Source organism: Papilio polytes, unplaced genomic scaffold (genome assembly GCF_000836215.1).
Source record: "Papilio polytes unplaced genomic scaffold, Ppol_1.0 DF821067.1, whole genome shotgun sequence".
NCBI lineage: Eukaryota > Metazoa > Arthropoda > Insecta > Lepidoptera > Papilionidae > Papilio > Papilio polytes.
Window position 1 is genome coordinate 1,895,419 of NW_013528137.1, and position 17,365 is coordinate 1,912,783.

Genomic DNA, 17,365 nt, shown 5'->3' on the forward strand with positions numbered 1-17,365 from the left:
CTGGTCGACGCGACGCCACGCCGCATACTCTGCGTTTACATTAGAAATTATTTAATCTGAAATGTTTGCTTTCGTATGGATATGCCAATTTTTATAGACGCTTTTGCACCTCAACAATATTAATTATCTGTTAAAAGCTTAATATCACCATTATGAGGCATAATGATATACGGACATTTTACTATTATTTTGATACTATAAGATTTAAAAGTCAATTTTCTTAATATTTGTGAATAAAATAATACAACCATTATCTTTTAATAAGAGTATTTCGTATCATCAATGCAAGACAATTTTATAACATACTAGCTTTCGCCCGCGACTCCGTCCGCGTGGTATTAAAAAAAAACAAAAGAAAGTAGTCTATGTGTTCTTCTAGACTATCCTCTACATCTAAACCAAATTTCATCGAGATCCCTTTAGCCGTTTAGGCTACAAACTCTAACAGACATCCATCCATCCATGTAAACTTTTGTATTTATAATATTAGTAAGATTTGTAGCGTCATTTTATGACACCACAAATAGACAATTCCGTAGTAAGACGTGACTTTCACTTTGTGTTCAGAAATAGTCAGTAGACGCATCCAGACACCGTATAAATATAGCTATGGCACTCGTGAGCTTCTCACTTATGTCTACCAGACTTCTATTCGACTTTGTATTACATCAGTATAAATAACTAGCTGTTGCTCGCGACTTACAAATTAAACAAATTAGCCTATGTTACTCACTGATAACGTAGCTTTTTAACAGTGAAAGAATTTTTGAAATCGGATCAGTAGTTTTTGAGTTATTTCAATACATACAAAAATGTAAATTTTTCCTCTTTGTAATATGAGTAATACGAGTAGATGTCAATATTTGTTTGTACTATATCTTTACCACTACGCTCTTAAAAGTAGGGTATTGTTTAGAAACCAGAGAAATTAAAAAAAAAATAGTTATTTGAAATTTTTTCTTACATTATTAATAGTATTCAATGATAGTCACGTTTGAATTCCAAATTCTATTAAAATATGGCATCTTACAGATTGTAGTTTAGCGGAGTTTAAGAACGGGAGTGTTCTTCATTCGTTTCAGTATTTTGCCGTTAGACTTTTGAAGTTGTCACATTGCAATGGTTTCACTATACCGTACACAATTTGAGTATAAGAGAACCGTATTTACATAAGTAAACAACTTATGTTAATACGGATCTGTTTTATTGGTTTAGTTGAAATAAAAAATATACTTGTAAAGTAAAGAGATATTTTTCTTAAATGTAAATTAGGATTTTATTGATACGTCTTGTTTCGTTATTACCACAAAAATAATAAAAGTGACCTAAATTACTTTATTTAGTAAAATAAAAATATATCGTTCGTAATAATTTTCCGTCTTTATGTTTACTGTTTTTTAATGCATCCATTTGTATAATGATTTCAATTTTTATCGTATTAATTGAAACAAGAGAACTTATTTGAGGTAAGAGACAAATATATTTACTGTCGTTCTTTTATTTTGCTAATAAATTGTTTTCGATTTTTGTTTGAAATTGTCTGCATCTACAGCGCCCAGACCGCAACAATCTGTGGTTAGCTTCACTCGCGTCGGCTTACAAAAGGATTTCTTTACTTATTGCGTTTGTCATATTAAATAAGCAATTTTTATATTAATTATCTGTTTGCTTATGTGATAGACTATATCCTAGAAGACTAGACAGATTTTCTTTGATTTTGATTGTAAAGCCCTCAAGCGCTCAGTTCTGACAGTTTTAACTAAAGTGCCGAACCGTTTTGCGCTTACGCTCCGTTTTTGACCGACTTCCCAAAAGAAGGAGGTACTCAATTCGTCGTTAGGTTTTTTTTATTTTTTTTATGTGAAAAATTCAACCGAAGCTTTAAATTTAGTTCGAATCTTCAGTCCAAACTATCAGAAACGAGTGTTTGTAGCGGGCTTAATATAAGAGTATGTCTTGGTAACCCATATGGATTCTGATTGGATACATTTTTAAGTTGTGGAAATATTAGTTCGATCAATATAATAATACTGGACTATCGTTTTGTTACATTTAGCATTAATACATAGATAGTAGTGGTCCCTGTTTTCTAGGTAAAAATCGTGTACGTTTATCACACATTCATTCTAGTTTATTTCATTCGTCCGCAAGTTCGAGTATCTGACTGTTGTCCGGTTTTTGTACTGTTATTTTTAAATATTCAACGAGAACGTTCAAATATTAGCACAGCGAAACACATTTGCAAAGAAAAATCCGGTATATCTTATTTAAATAAATCATTGTATCCTTTAGGTAAACTTTCTTTGAAGATTTAACTCTGAGTTTTTTTAATGAGTTTTGTAAAATTTATAATTAAAAAAAGAATCAATCACCTCTTTAAATATGTCTACGTATATGTAGAAACCTGTTTTTTTTTTAAAAATATTATGTGTTTTAGGTAGCGTGATAAAATTGATATCGTCTTATCACACGATAACAAACGTAAATGCCACTTAAAGAACTTTCTAATGAAACATAATCGTTGGTTTCCACTGACGTTAAACTGCACAACAAAGTACTATCGACATCCTCTTTCATTATGAAAAAACTGAGACAGCAATACATGTGAATAGTTCGTTTTGGGAAAAATAAATAGTAAAATCTTACAGTTAAAACAAATAATCTATCGGCATTTTGCATAATCGCACTTTATTCCGCTAATGCGTTATCTAGAGTTCATCGACCGATTACTAAGAAACCGCTTAAGTCTGCATCTTGCGTGTATCTATGGCGATTGTTTACATAAATGTGCTTTATCTATTGATAAGAAACATCAATTATACACGTGAATAAAATATTTATCTCATCATATTTAGTAATTTGTAATATTTATGACGTCATATTTGATTATTTTATTGCATTGAGCAATTCAAATTTAATGTCAACTCAAAATTCGTAATCGAAAATTTTCAATTATGGACGCAACCGACGTTTCTTATCTTAAGCCGGCGAGTTTATGAATAAAGGAACTAGGATTTTCTTTCTTTTTTTGCACACGTTCTAATTTGTTTTTTATTTTAATTTTTCTGGGGGAAAGTCAGTATTATGTAGGGTAAAACTATCGGTGTCCAAACTCAGTTAAAAGGAGAGTGCTGGTACCTTCAAGTTTTATTTCTATTTACTAGTACAATTCTTTATCTATATAATTGTTTACTAGCTGTTTTACCATAAATTATCATTATAATTAGAGCGCCGGCACACCTTTTGACTAAACTATCGCACAACTGCTTAGTAGCGCTTTGATTCTGAGCTTATATGGAGGTGCGCACACTAACTCGATTTTAGTTCTGCAACTAATAATTGATTTGAAACAATCGACAATCGTACAACAGTTGTGCGATAATTGTGCTCTTACCATTATATTATTGCACAAAGATGCTCTAGAAATATATCTTACTTATTTTTAAGGCCACTTGTATTTATGCCATCGGCAATATATGTCGTGTGTTAGTTATCGCAGTGTAAATGCTGACGCGTGTTTGAAATAGCCTCTTATCGTAAAGTAAATTTTTTGACACAACATATTTATAAAGAAGCTATGTTAACTGAGAATCAATATTTACTTTTAACTTTATATCATTTTCTTTATTTTCCAATGTGGTTTTTTTTCTAACTTTTTCACGAGTAAACAATTTATTTCTAATAATTATAGACTTCAAACATAGGCTGTGATTACGAATTCACTGTTCAAAGTGAGCGCAAAAGTACACATTAAATTAATATTATTAAAACTTAATAACTATTAAATAACATAACAGGAAATAAAACATTTGAACAAAATTAAAAACGATATCTTTTAATTACGATGTCTTTTTTTTACTCAACTTAGAAATTTTCGCCTGAATACTGGAACGAATATTAAATACTTCGCTATATAAATGCCATACTATCTGATAGATGTATTTTAGAGTTTAAACGTGGCCTTATTTAATATGCTGTTACGTATTTTAATGTCGTTTCAGTATACAGTCGTATGTTAGTATGATTTCACATTAGCTGTAGCACGTACGTAACGAGGTAACTGCGAAATACCTCAAGTACCGGCTATTGCATTACACGATCAATTGATACATGCAAGATTGAAGCACCAATGTAGGGCCCACGCGGATCATATCAAGTTCTACCAAGAGCTCTTACGTAAATTGTTTTGAAATACTTTAACAATCTAAATTGGAGGTTCCTGTCCATTTTGGTAACTAGTGAATAGCAGAGAGAAACCTTATTTCCTTATACTCTGGATACTCCGTTAACATGAGGGACGCGTCACTGATCAAAATCAATTACCTACTTTATGTGTCATTTGCCAATATACTGGCGCTATTTTTTAATCGTCTGTTATCCTCTATTGTCCTTTATTAAAAACTGGCAATGCGAGGGAAGTTAAAAAATCTATTTCACAGGCTTCATACGTCTTTCAGTTGGTAAATTGTTTGTAATGTACCATGTAACCATGTACTACAAAATTGAATAAAACAACTAGTACCGACGAAAATTTTCCTTGTAAATTTGCAAGTGATCATGAGTGTGTTCAAAAATATACGTTTCTTCTGGTACTTTGCCAAACACGAAAAAACCTTAAGGCTCAGTTCTTGATAAGAGTTGAATTTTCATAAGAGTGCTATGAATGAAATTATACTTAAAAATAAATAAAAAAAACTTAATAAATATTGATTGTGTATTGAATTAAAAAAACAGTTGATAAACTGAGAGGGCATAACCGATAAATATAGTTCAATTTAGTAGGAGGCTATTATTCAATGAAGTGGCGGTCAGCGCTCCGACCACCGCTGGCTGTGAGTCCTCGCCACTTGTAAATAACGTTCAAGTGACGTCTAATAATGTATTATTACAGAACTGATTGCGGACGCCCATATTTCAGCATTACACGCAATGGTTCAGTACGTCGTACCAATCTGAATCGATATTCTATTTTTTATTCGCAAGAAATACTATAAAGGTTGTGTATATATGGATTCTTAGTTCGAAAAACATACTGACAGGAATCGCCTTAAAAGAATTTATTTTTTGAAATCAACAACACGAAAAAAACATGTAATAATTTTATTACTGATCTCGATATTTGTTATTAAATATTAAATTGTTTCATAACAATTCGATAATTTTTAACTATAATCATTATAAACACTTGAATGTTATAAACAAAGTCTTTCACGGGCGATCGCTATCAAAGGTGAATATTCTATAAACAGTGAAAGTGTAAACCAATAAACAATTTTTTGCAATTCGTATCAAAATTGTAACACAGGCATTAAAAGATATAACTGTTTCTTTTACTTCAAAGCGAATGAGTGAGATGACATTATGTTTTTACATTTTTTGCAGTGGATAACCGCAGTGAGGCTTAAAAACTCTTCAGTTAAACCAACCTTCAATAAACAAAACCTTTTATCAATTCAAATGAATACGGAAAATTATGTTTAAATACAAATTTGCCGGGATCGTATCTTAAAAGGATGTTTGTAAATAACCTTAAAATGAGGTCTTTGATAAACATCTTAAAATTTAAACATGAACATACTCGTACTGTAAAGGGAAATGTTTTGTTACTAAGTTTACTAAATATTTGAACTAAAATAAGCGTTGTTAAAATTTATCGGTAACATATTTCCTTATAAAGAAATCCTGGTTTCAGAATTTCCATTATCATGAAAATAAATTTAGAATGATGAATATGATGACGCTAATCTGAATTCAAAAATAAAAATGTCGAAACAACGACTGGAACTGCATCACGTAATTCGGGGTTTTTAAAAATTTCAAAGTTTAATTTTATTTCTTCGCGATTAATAATTCTTGGATTGTTTTTCTCGTGCAGTCGATTGAAGGGCATTTATCGGGCAATAATTACGGAATTCGTTAGTTTTATAAAGCTTCTATTTCTGTATACATACGCCCTCGTTCTGTGACGAGTATTGTATTTGGCACGGGACGGAGCGCGTGACGGTGACCTGTTCATTATATACATACCGAGAAAGTGCTCGAAAGTAATATAGAAGTTTTTGCTGAAACTGCTTAAAAGTCTTTTATAAGGTATAAAGTTTTATTTATAATTATTAATACCTTGTCTCTTTCCAGATTTCCATTGCTGCATTTAGTCATTAATTGGTCACTAAGGGAGATACTTAGTGACCAATTAACCATGAGCAATGATGATATATGTCATGCCTGAAACATATTGTTTGTGTAATTGTCACTCGCGGATCACTTCATTGTTTACGATCTTTTTAATTGAGATCAATTTTCGTGTGGGTAATAAAACGCGTAGGAACAATAAGTAATTACAATAATAAAACAAAAAACCGTCTGTATTAATTTAATTCTACCATATTTTTGTCTTTTAAAGATTGTAATGTCAGAATTTTTACAAGACCAAGTTTTGTTCAATAAATTTGCAACACACAAACTCAGAGTCGTAGTAAGGGAGTCGCTTGGTGTATATTTTATATCGCAGATCTAAGGGGCAGCTTTAGTTACTATTAGACTTAAGTAATGTATTTTATTTTATATATTTCATTCATATACCATATTATTATAGAGGAAAATACCAAGTTAAGTTCGTAATATAAAATTAAATATCTGTCAAAACAAAAATTATCTCGTTAATAACATGTAATTTATAGAACTGCATTTGCGATAAGCAAGTAAAAGTATAAGGTCGTCTGTTCATCAATTTGTTTATGTTAAAAGACTATTTAAATCCTTTATCTGTGTTTACACTTTCGATTTAGGTATTGCGCCGATGCACAGTCTCCCAACTGTGTACTTATTGCGGAGAAATTGATAACAGACCACGTGTTCACGTCGAAGCATCTAGAAACATCCATTTAATAAGGATCGAACATTATTATCGATTCATTACTTTAAAAGATGTTTCAAATATAGATTTTTCTTTCAAATAAAGTTACATTGCATTAGCTATCATAAAACTATACGAGTATAAATAACAAATCGTAGTCATTTGTGGTTGTCATATCTATTGATTTTTATGTTAAAAGTATTTGATTAACAATTAAAAGTGACTTCGTTTATATTCAAAAAGATGTACACGGGAAGGTCAAACTGAAGGTCGTATCCATCTTACATTTCATTCAGAGACACTTAAATAGGTCATTGTGTGACCTTCAAGACGACCTTGTAACAAATAAGAAATTTCTTCTAAGATTAAAACGTGCAGTATACTTACTACATTATTATTATCGAAGATTTTCTTTACGACCTATGACTACACTTTCTGAGAAACCCTAGTAATTCTTCTTTATTTATCGTAGCCACTCAAATGAGACTAGTATTTTTTAATAACATTCTGTGATAAACAATACTCTTTAAACTAAAAAAACCTTCACTAAAAGATGTTTAACATATTCATAATATTACAAAGGGCTAATCACGATTGTTTTAATTTCTATAAATTCATTATTATTATTCTTCAATTAATATATTCTTTTTAATTCATTTATTTTTCTTTTTGTAATTCAGTACAGGTTAAGGTTATGTGTCAAGTTGCTGATTGTCGTATAATTTATTTTTTCATTCCTGTAGGTATTTCGTTATTTTTGTTAAGGGAATATTTAATTACTGTAGCGGTTGTGTCTAAGAACAACGTTAGGTAGTTCTTTTATTGGTTTTTATATTCAGCATCTTGTAGTCAAACGCAATTAGGATCTCCTCGTCGCATCTGCGAATATTGTAAATTTCATTTGTAATCTTGTCTCATATATGGGTGACTGTGCGTTGCCCTATTAAAAACATTTGACTATGAATTAAACTATTATTTCTGATATTTTAGTAATGTTATCATTGCTCTCGTGTGTCGTGACAGAGTTGCAGATCGCAGCCGCGCCGAGCAACTCCTATCTTATCTAGGTCGTTCACTTTTGACATTAAACTTCGATGTCACGATACTCATGAATAAACAGTTCAATTGTATTGTTGTTTGTTGGCAACGTGCCTACGAATATAGCTGTCATACCTTGATTCTTTCTAACTGGAGTAGTGGTTTCACTATCTACATTTCCACTGAAAGTTAATCAGTATTTACATTTAAATTCAGTAGCAATCAAGCCAAAGAAGCTGCTTAGAATATTATAAACGAATTAACTCGGAATGCATTAAATTGTTTTATCTTAAAACTATTGTTTTCATTTTCCAGACGCAGATGAGCGGCGACCGCGCCGGCAGCGGGACGCAGTGCGGTCTGACGTCACTGCTGCCCATGTCCTGCCGGGGGCGTGCCGCCGCCTTCGCGCGGGACCTTCACTCCCGCCTGCGCAACCTCGGCACCGGACACGACGAATGCGAGGCCAATTGGCTCGCGCGCGACGCCGCCACCACGCACAGGCCGGCCAACACTGCACAAAGAGACCTAGACACGTTTTATGATTTTGAACTAGAGTGCGAGAGCCCTTCCAGTCCCGTCGACGAATATGATGCGGCCTTCCCGGAGCGAACTCCTGCAGCAGACACGGAGACCCCGTTCTACGATGTCGATTCCGATACTGAGATCAAAGAGCAAGCCAGGTTAATGCTGAAGCAGCCAGATAAAAACAAAAATGGTTTCAAATTCTCCACTGCCTTCTACACAGACTACTCACCAGTGAAACTGCAACCTGTCCCGCGAGAAAACGGTCACGCAGATAAACCACTTTACGCGCCTATAAGTTTTGAAGGTTGTGCGCGACAAAATAGCTACGACGAAATTGATTGTGCAGTTCGACCTCCAGTTGTTGAATCTGAAAGACTGAGCTCGCCACTGAACCATTCGACTGTACCGGATAGCGATTCTGAGTTTGAGTCTGCCAAAAGCGATCCGTCGGAAGCCAACGACGAGGTTACGCTAACAGAGAAGTCATTGGAAAAAGATGTCACGGAGGACATTGAAAACTTGTCAATTATAGATCTTGATCTCGTCGAAGTGGAAATTCCACTTGACAATGTCGATATAAAAGTAACAGACTCTACTGATATCCTCGATTCAAGTCTTATAATTACCAGTGAAGTTTCCGAAAACTACGAGGTATCACCTACTCCCGAAATTGATCCTAAGTTATTAAGCACAGAGTGTAAAGATGAAGAAGAGACAGAAGACGATCGTCCACAACGAGTTCGCAGGTGCTCATCGCTTAAAACTGGTAAAACGCCGCCCGGCACGCCGGGACGAAAGAAAATCGTTCGCTTCGCCGATGTATTGGGCCTAGATTTAGCAGATGTCAAGACGTTTATGGATGAAATTCCCGTCATTCCAAAGTCCGCCTACGACGATCTAACCGGTTGCGATATGCTAAGTTCTTCCCCGCCCGCTCGAGCGCCGCCCAGACTCGGCGCTCTCACGTTAGTACCTTTATTCCAGGTGCCGCGCGACGTCACAGAAAAGCTTGAAAAGATGCTCGTATGCCTAGAGAGCGCTCGAGTTTGTGACGGCGCTCACGTAACAATTTGTGGATCGGTACGCGTAAGAAATTTAGATTTTCATAAAACTGTTCACATTCGTTACACGATGAATCGTTGGAAAACATACACCGATCTCCAGGCGACATACGTGCAGGGCTCTTGCGACGGATACTCGGACCGCTTTCAGTTTGTGCTGTACGCACCGTGCATATCTTCGGGGCAGAGGTTAGAGTTGGCCGTTCGATTCCAATGCAAAGGGCAGCAGTTTTGGGACAATAACAGCGGGGCTAACTACTGCTTCGACTGCCTCGCGCTGGGGGCGACGGCGCCAATGCAGACGCCCGCATCGCTTCACCCTACCATGGACTGGCACCCATCATTTTACTGACGCTCTGAGCAGAGATATGCGCGGGATGTAAGCCTTAGTGTGAGCGGGACTAAGATGAGTGGACGAGTCCTCTGAGCGAGGAGCAGGTCCGGCGGGTCCGGAACTGCAGCGTGAGCGGGCGAGAGACCGATTTTGACTACGGCATACTTTGTGTACAATGATCAATTACTGAAAGAAGCAATACGTGGCGTCCTAATTTTATGAGGCTTGAAATGTAAAGCGTTTTTGTGATATAATTTAGAGTAGGTGTAGAATTTATAGAGTCGAGAGATCATCTCGTTCGGAGTGCCATTCGCAGTAACGACCTATCTGATTATTAAATTTTCTTTATGATTTTGTAGTATAGCGTAAACGAGAACAATAAAATGATATAAATACGATATGATAATAATTAAAACGACCGATGGAATGGAATGAGTGAGTTGTTGAATGTGAATTGTTTGTACATAGTTAGAGAGGTATATTCTGAATGATATTAATATTTTAATAATTTTTACAAACTATTAGCCGTATTAAATAATTAGATCTATATCGAAAAATCACTTAGACTGTGTTGTTATTAATCGTGAAGTAGATGGTATGAATTTTTTTTATTATTGTTATTAATAATGTGAATATAATTCATTGCCTTTGAAATATAAAATTATCGTTTTTAGATTGTTAAAACCGTTAATAATTCGTAATTGTCAATATTTATAAGACTACGTACCTAAATGTAAGAAGTCCTACACAAACTGTTACAATTTATAAGATTTATGGAAATGATTTTACTCAATTTTATACGAATGTTACAAAACAGATATATTTACATTTCCTACTTTTATATTTATGAAAATATATCATGACATATGTAATACTTCCTATAAATAATAATGATTATTTTGAGATTGAAGATTTTTATTGATTGAAGAAGACTAATAGAAATTATGAAATTAAATTATTGTTACTTTTAAGTCGGCAGCAATATTTATTACTTCGCTTTAATTCTTTTGTATGTACCTGAATCCTAAAACGTGGCCATATTAATTTTACAATATACCGATGCGTCAGTTTATATCTATTGAGTTTTATTGTTATGACATTTGATATATGAAACCTACCTAATTAAATATTCGTAATTAAGCACGATGTTTTATTAAAAGAAACCTTTAGTAATCATTAAGTACAAGAACTTTACATTAAAATACTTCTAGATCTTAATACATTAATCTATACTAATATAATAAAGCGTAAACACACACTTTTTTGTGAAGTAAGATGTCAGCGATTACTGCATATTTTTAGATCATTCGTTTTTAATAAAAAGACCTACACTAACGTCACGCTTCAGGCTATATATTTTTACGATATTAAACTTAGGGGGTAAATATTTTGTATAAAAACTCTAATGTGGGAAGGAGACCATAAGTTGCTGCCAACATCAAGGAACCAATGATGTCATTTATGCTTTAGAGTTTTGACATTTCGCAAATGTAAACAATAAAATAAAGTATTTATAATTTCACGCGGATGATGTCGCACAAGAACAGCTAGTTTAAGATTATTAGTCAAGTTAGGGTTACCAAAATTAAAAAAAATAAATAAATCATACGCTCATTTTAATGTACAAAAGCAATATCACTTAAAAAAAATGTAAGGCTAAACATATCACATTTATTGGATATCATTAATAAATAAGTTGTTGCTAAACATAGTGACATTTTTTACAATGATTAACATTCAGAAGAATTATCTACCTAAGGTTGAAGAGCGAGACCTTAAGATAAAAATTTCTTTAAAATGTAAACAATGAATAAACACTTCAGTACTAAATATTTATACAAAACTTCACAGAGAAGTACACTAGTTAAATATATCTTATAACATTGATGCGGTGAGTATTTTAAACGACAGATAACAAAAACGTAAAAACCATGGAAGTAATGAGTACTACGTGCAACAGGAATGAGTTCTATCTGTACATCGTGCAGTTAAAATTAAGAAAATAAAACCTTATGCGAAGGGCGTAAGAATCTTGTTGAGGTTTCAATCGGCTTCAATTTTACAAGAGCTCATTCCTGTTCTAGTAGTATGTCCACGATAAAAACCAAATAAAAGACAGCTGAAATAATTTCGGAAAACAATGGGACATTTTTAAATTATTTTCTACTTAATTTTAAGTATACAAAAACAGCCTTTTCGGAGTTTTAATATTTTTTTCATTAAAGTTCTGGGAGTTTTTAAAAATAAAATTAAAGTTCAACTTTTAAATGCAAGTTGATTTTAATTAAATTAAACTGTTTAATTCAGTTTAAATTGTACCTAATTGGTCCTAAATATCTTAAAATAATTTAATTGTGACCTTAATTAACAATAAGTTTGAAAAAAGAGCAAATGTTGACTTATATACCCAAAAATGTTTTGGTATAATCCATGGTCCATAATATTTAAATTTTCATTAAATTTTTCTAACCTAAAAATGTCAGCCTCAGTTTGTCAATGAATTACATTACTTTCACATATTCCATAAATTCTTTAGATCTCTTCTATGAGTGTCCGCTGCGAAACAGACGCACAAAAATACTGTCATCGCTGTTTTTTCAATAGAGAATGAGTGGGATGACAATATGTTGTTTGTATGTTTGTGTTAGAAACTCATGTTAGGTTGTTTTAGTCTTATTGCATTGCGTATTAACAGTCTTATAACTAAACTTAGTTTATTTGCCACGAGAAAACCAGATCTGTCTAATCTGACAAGAATTTTCTAGAAGATTTCATGGTTTAGAGTATTTTAACATTAACATTGGGGAAAAATACAGCTATCAAATAAAATTACGGCCTTAAATAATTGTCATGGAAGTCAGTTCTTGTGGGTTTCTTGACTGTGGTAGTGGGAAGCGTCAGTGTGATATCAGGGTCTCGGAGCGCCCGCAGTTGTGTGTACAATCGTTGTTTGCAGAATTCATAGAATTCAATTTCCCTGGTGAAGTTGGCTCGTACGATCTGCTTCACCGCCTCGGAGACAGGCGGCTTGAATGCGTTCCGGTTGATCCGATTGAACGTGTTCAGCTCTTCTGTAAAAATATTATTTAATTTAATTTTACTAATATCATAAATGCGGAAGTTTAGATTGATGCATGTTTGTTAGAGTTTGCTCCCTAAACGACTGAACGGATCTCAAATTTGAATAGAGCATATTGTAAAAAACACATAAGCTGCTTTTTTTAATTCCACGAGGACAGTCTCGAGCAAAAGCTAGTAAAAATAAAAGATACTTGCTTAATAAATGAAAAGTGAAAATGATAAAATAGTTTCAGCGCCATCTGTTAGCGATTTACAACACTAATTTTATTTATACTGTTACTAATGTATCTTACCCCAGTACAAGTTCAAAGCTCCTTGAAAGAATCGTGGTATGTATCGCTCAAAGGCGAGGAGCGTCGCGTTCATGTCCTCAAGAACACCGACAACCGCGTATTGCTGCTCCACCACGCGCTTGGCGCGCTGCAGCGCCTCACGGCTGTTGAAAGGTCTGCAAAAAGAAGTAGTATTTAAAGTATTATATAGATGGCGCTTTTGTACATCTGTGATTTTCTAAATTGAAATTTTTACCTATTGTTTTCGATTTTCTCATGTGTTTGTATTATTTTATTTAATTAAATATACGCAACAATCACAACATTTTCTTCTCAGAAAAATAACCAAGCCAAAGCAAGATATTTGGTTCGACCCATAGATGGCGTTGAATATCCTCCATGAACTGAACAGAATAAGGCCACCCTTGGGCAAGTTTACGTATATATATGCCTATACATATACGTAAATTATACACTAATACAAAATTTGCTAAATGCAAAAGGAATTAAATAAATTCTAAGAAGTCAAATAGGCAGGGTCTGGAATGAGGTAAAAATGTCGGTATGGGGAGCAAAATGGTAATTAATATTTATTATAAGGTGAAACTACTTACGTGCACTGAGGCTCGTGTCCGCAGAAGAAGAGCGTCTGCCGGCGGTGGTCGCCGATGCCCTCGTGCGTCTCGCCCTCCACGTAACGACACTCCCGGTCTCCGCTCAGTACACACGTCTCGAAATCCTGCAACCGAAAAGTTACATTCCTTCTATAAAAAGTTTACACTTTATTTTACAAAAATCTTAAATTTGTAAAAGTCGGAAATAACTTGACATAATTACAGTAAGCGACTTCAAAACATTTACGCTACCTCAAAGGTACCGCTTTTTGATTCGATTGTAAGCACGTACGGTAAGATCAGATAAATGCTTGAGTGTAATCTCAAGAATTTAGAATTCAGCAAAACAAGACGTAATAACAAATACTCGTACAATTATCGTGTGAAAAAAAACGTTATTAAGGATAAGGATGAAATTAATAAATGAAATACAACATGGCGAACATACCACTAGAAACAGACGCAAACCTTTGACTAAACTAAAGTATCGCACGATAGTCCATTGTTTCGCAGACCATTCGACTGTTTAGTTGCACAACTAAAAATCGGGTAGTGTGCGCACCTCCATATAAGCTCATAGGAATCAAAGCGAGACTAAACAGTTGTGCGGTAGTTTAGTCAATGGTGTGCGCGCGCTCTAATAAAGACAACATTCGAAATTAGAACATCCATGTAGCTTATTATTAGTTTGAAATAAGTGGCCAGTATTATTTTCTCTATGACTAACAAACATGTCTCGCTTTATTGCATACTCAATGTCTTATAGACTATTATAGAGTGTGATTAGCAAAAAATGCGAGGAAGTTTTGCTATTGCAAATACTATTAATATTTATAATTAGTCAGTGCGAGCTGTCAGACGGACATGGCCCGGGGCGGTTGAAGCGATGTCTTAGTTCCAACTCTTTGTACTTATAATTAGAATAAAAAAGAGAAAATAGACTTGTTATGTCCGTAGTATGAATATGAATCTAATGTCTATGAACAAATATAATAAAAAATACAAAACCACATTTTGAAATTATACTATCAGTAATAAAACTAAAAGAAGACAAAGCGCGGTTTACATTTCGCCAGGACAGTGGGCCAGCGCACAATAACTGGACTATAAATCGAATGGCACAGTTGAACGCTAACTGGCGCCAGTGACTCCATATAATTTATGGCCGTAGCAACTGTCCAACTGTACTGGTCAAGTGTAAACCGGTCATATTATTCGTTATCGCTAATCATCTTCCATGTGCCTATACAAAGGAAAAGCCATAAACAACTCGTATAGAAATGTTTTACGTTCGATCAAAGATTAGAACTTTAAATCAGATACGACTGTGGTCAAATCATAGATTAATACCTGAGAGCTTTAATGCGTCACATTTATTACATTGAAAGATTTATTAACGTTATCTCCTTATGTAATGTTAAACAATAGGCAGAGAAAAGCTTTATTTCACATTAAAGCAAAGAAAAGTAATGATAGTTACTAGATTGACCATAAATTAAGATAAGAATTTAACTGTTTATTTTTGAAAAACCTTTCAAAACAAGCCGGCTTGACTAATCATAAAGATTATCCGATTATCGCAACTTTAAATTTTATGACTGTGTTTACATGTAAATTTATACTTTAATGTACTGATTGTATAAATTATTTCTATGTAAATCGATACTGGGAAGTTTTAATTGAATAAATTATTTCCAAACAAATTAAAATGACACTCTGTCGTTCACTATCACAATATATTAACCCATTTTGTAGTAAGTTGTCATTAATGCTCGGTTCAAAATTGGTCAGTACAGTTGGTCAATAGCACTTAATAACTGGACTGGTAATAAACTGGCATATTGTGAACACTAACTGGTGTCAGTGAGTCTTCAATCTTAAGTAGCCATCGCAACTGTATTGGCTATGATTTACATTTCTAATTACCATCTAATCGGTGATGATTTACCTTCTTAAGCCATGCTGGGTCTGGTAGTGGTAGGTCTGGGAAGGCTCGTTTCCTCTCCACGTAGTACCAGGGCGCACGCACATAGTAGTACCAGGAAATAACGCGCTCCACCGGGTCCCGCACCACGTTCACGTAGATAGGAGACGGGTAGCCGAACCTTGAACGTAAAAATATAATTTTAGTGAGAATAAACGATGGATAACTTTGGCTGATATGATGGAAGAATCTTTAAAGGTACTCCGATTTCGGAATTTATGAAGAATACAATACTGAATTTCCCTAAAAAGTGAATTTTCTAGACTGCAAAAGATCTAGGGATATTTAAAAGTCTTGGAACACTCTTTTATTATTCTAGTAACAGACAACAAAGAATTCCTGACTTCCACGGCAATTCATGTCAAACTGTTTCGTATTCTTAATCATATTGCTTCACAATTTCCTTATTTCACAAACGAACAATAGACTAATTTAACGGCTAAAAGACGGTGTTTTCTTGGTCAATGTAATTAGCTATAACGAACAGCCGTCATTTTATCGATATTTAGTAATAAAACATTAATATCTTCCGACACAAACAGGCATTATGATTGATTGTCGCGCTGTCTAACGCGTTGGAAATTGACCAGTGAGTTAATGTTCTTAATAAGTTCTATTTACGATTAGATAATATCTACGGCCGCGATTGCCTGCCCGTTAGAGCGTATAAGTTATTTTGTTTGTATTGACGTAGGAATCATTTCATCCATCAAACACGAAACAGATTGCTTCGAATTGATGACTGACAAATTTGTAATGATTAACAATCATCACAGAGGCGTAAGTCGGTATTGTTTGTTATTATGAACAAGCTACCATTGCATAGCGAAGAATATGTTATCTTATAACCTAATCTGCATTTTACCCTTTATATAAAATACCAGTGAAATACTAGAAGTAAAATAAATCTCTAAATGCGTATTTTACTGTATAAAGTAACCGGATGTATGAAAAAGCGATGAAACTGTGTGGATCGCTTTTTCAGAACCGTTAAACGACAATTAAGGTCCTTGGGTGTAAATAAAGCATAATATTCCAACTAAAATGGATTTACTGAGTAACAAATTACCTCGTGAAATTAGTATAGCAGACGTGTTTGATGTAGGAGGCAGGCGGCGTGTGCGCTGATACCACGCTCACTAACACTTGCTGGTCTGCCGGCGCCAGCCGGATGGTCTCCACTCGCTGCACTGCATCGCGGTTGAACCCTGGACACATTTCACAACATGATGTTTTATTTCAAAGAACATATAGATACTACTTAGGTACTTTGATAACCATTAGGGAAGAGTTACGAGTAGATTCAAATTCCTAGGAAACGGAATGAAGTTTAGAACAAAGCAGATCTTGCCTTCCTATCTCGCGCTGTGAATTGAATGACCTAAAGATCGATGGGGTCATGTAAGGGCCTTTATACCATTATTATAAGGCAGAAAGTGGAGGCTTCGGAACGCATAATTTTGAATTGTATTCGACTTATAGCTACAATATTAGGTGATTAATATACTAGTGCGCAAGAAATCTAGATAAAAGGTGATAAAAGGTCACAGTGTTCACAAAATAATTAGAAAACGGACATGAAAGTGGACCTTACAAT

The 17,365-nt window shown here is 34.2% G+C and overlaps 2 protein-coding genes across 4 annotated transcripts in view; one reads left to right on the plus strand and one right to left on the minus strand.

Annotated features, from left to right (window-relative positions):
- LOC106109823 (glycogen-binding subunit 76A) overlaps positions 1-10,957 on the plus strand; it is a 38,143-nt gene extending 27,186 nt beyond the window's left edge. For all 3 annotated transcript variants that reach the window (XM_013291444.1, XM_013291446.1, XM_013291445.1), the window contains one exon: positions 8,210-10,957. In XM_013291444.1, coding sequence (XP_013146898.1) covers positions 8,210-9,835 — 1,626 coding nt within the window. In that variant the 3' untranslated portion in view covers positions 9,836-10,957. The remainder of the gene's footprint in view (positions 1-8,209) is intronic.
- Positions 10,958-11,416: 459 nt separating this feature from the next.
- LOC106109819 (heparan sulfate 2-O-sulfotransferase pipe) overlaps positions 11,417-17,365 on the minus strand; it is a 43,323-nt gene continuing 37,374 nt past the window's right edge. Inside the window, exons 6-10 of the mRNA XM_013291437.1 lie at positions 16,838-16,976; positions 15,733-15,889; positions 13,785-13,909; positions 13,192-13,346; positions 11,417-12,888 (exon numbers count right to left, since the gene is read on the minus strand). Of these exons, the coding sequence (XP_013146891.1) occupies positions 12,647-12,888; positions 13,192-13,346; positions 13,785-13,909; positions 15,733-15,889; positions 16,838-16,976 (818 nt within the window). The 3' untranslated portion in view covers positions 11,417-12,646. The remainder of the gene's footprint in view (positions 12,889-13,191; positions 13,347-13,784; positions 13,910-15,732; positions 15,890-16,837; positions 16,977-17,365) is intronic.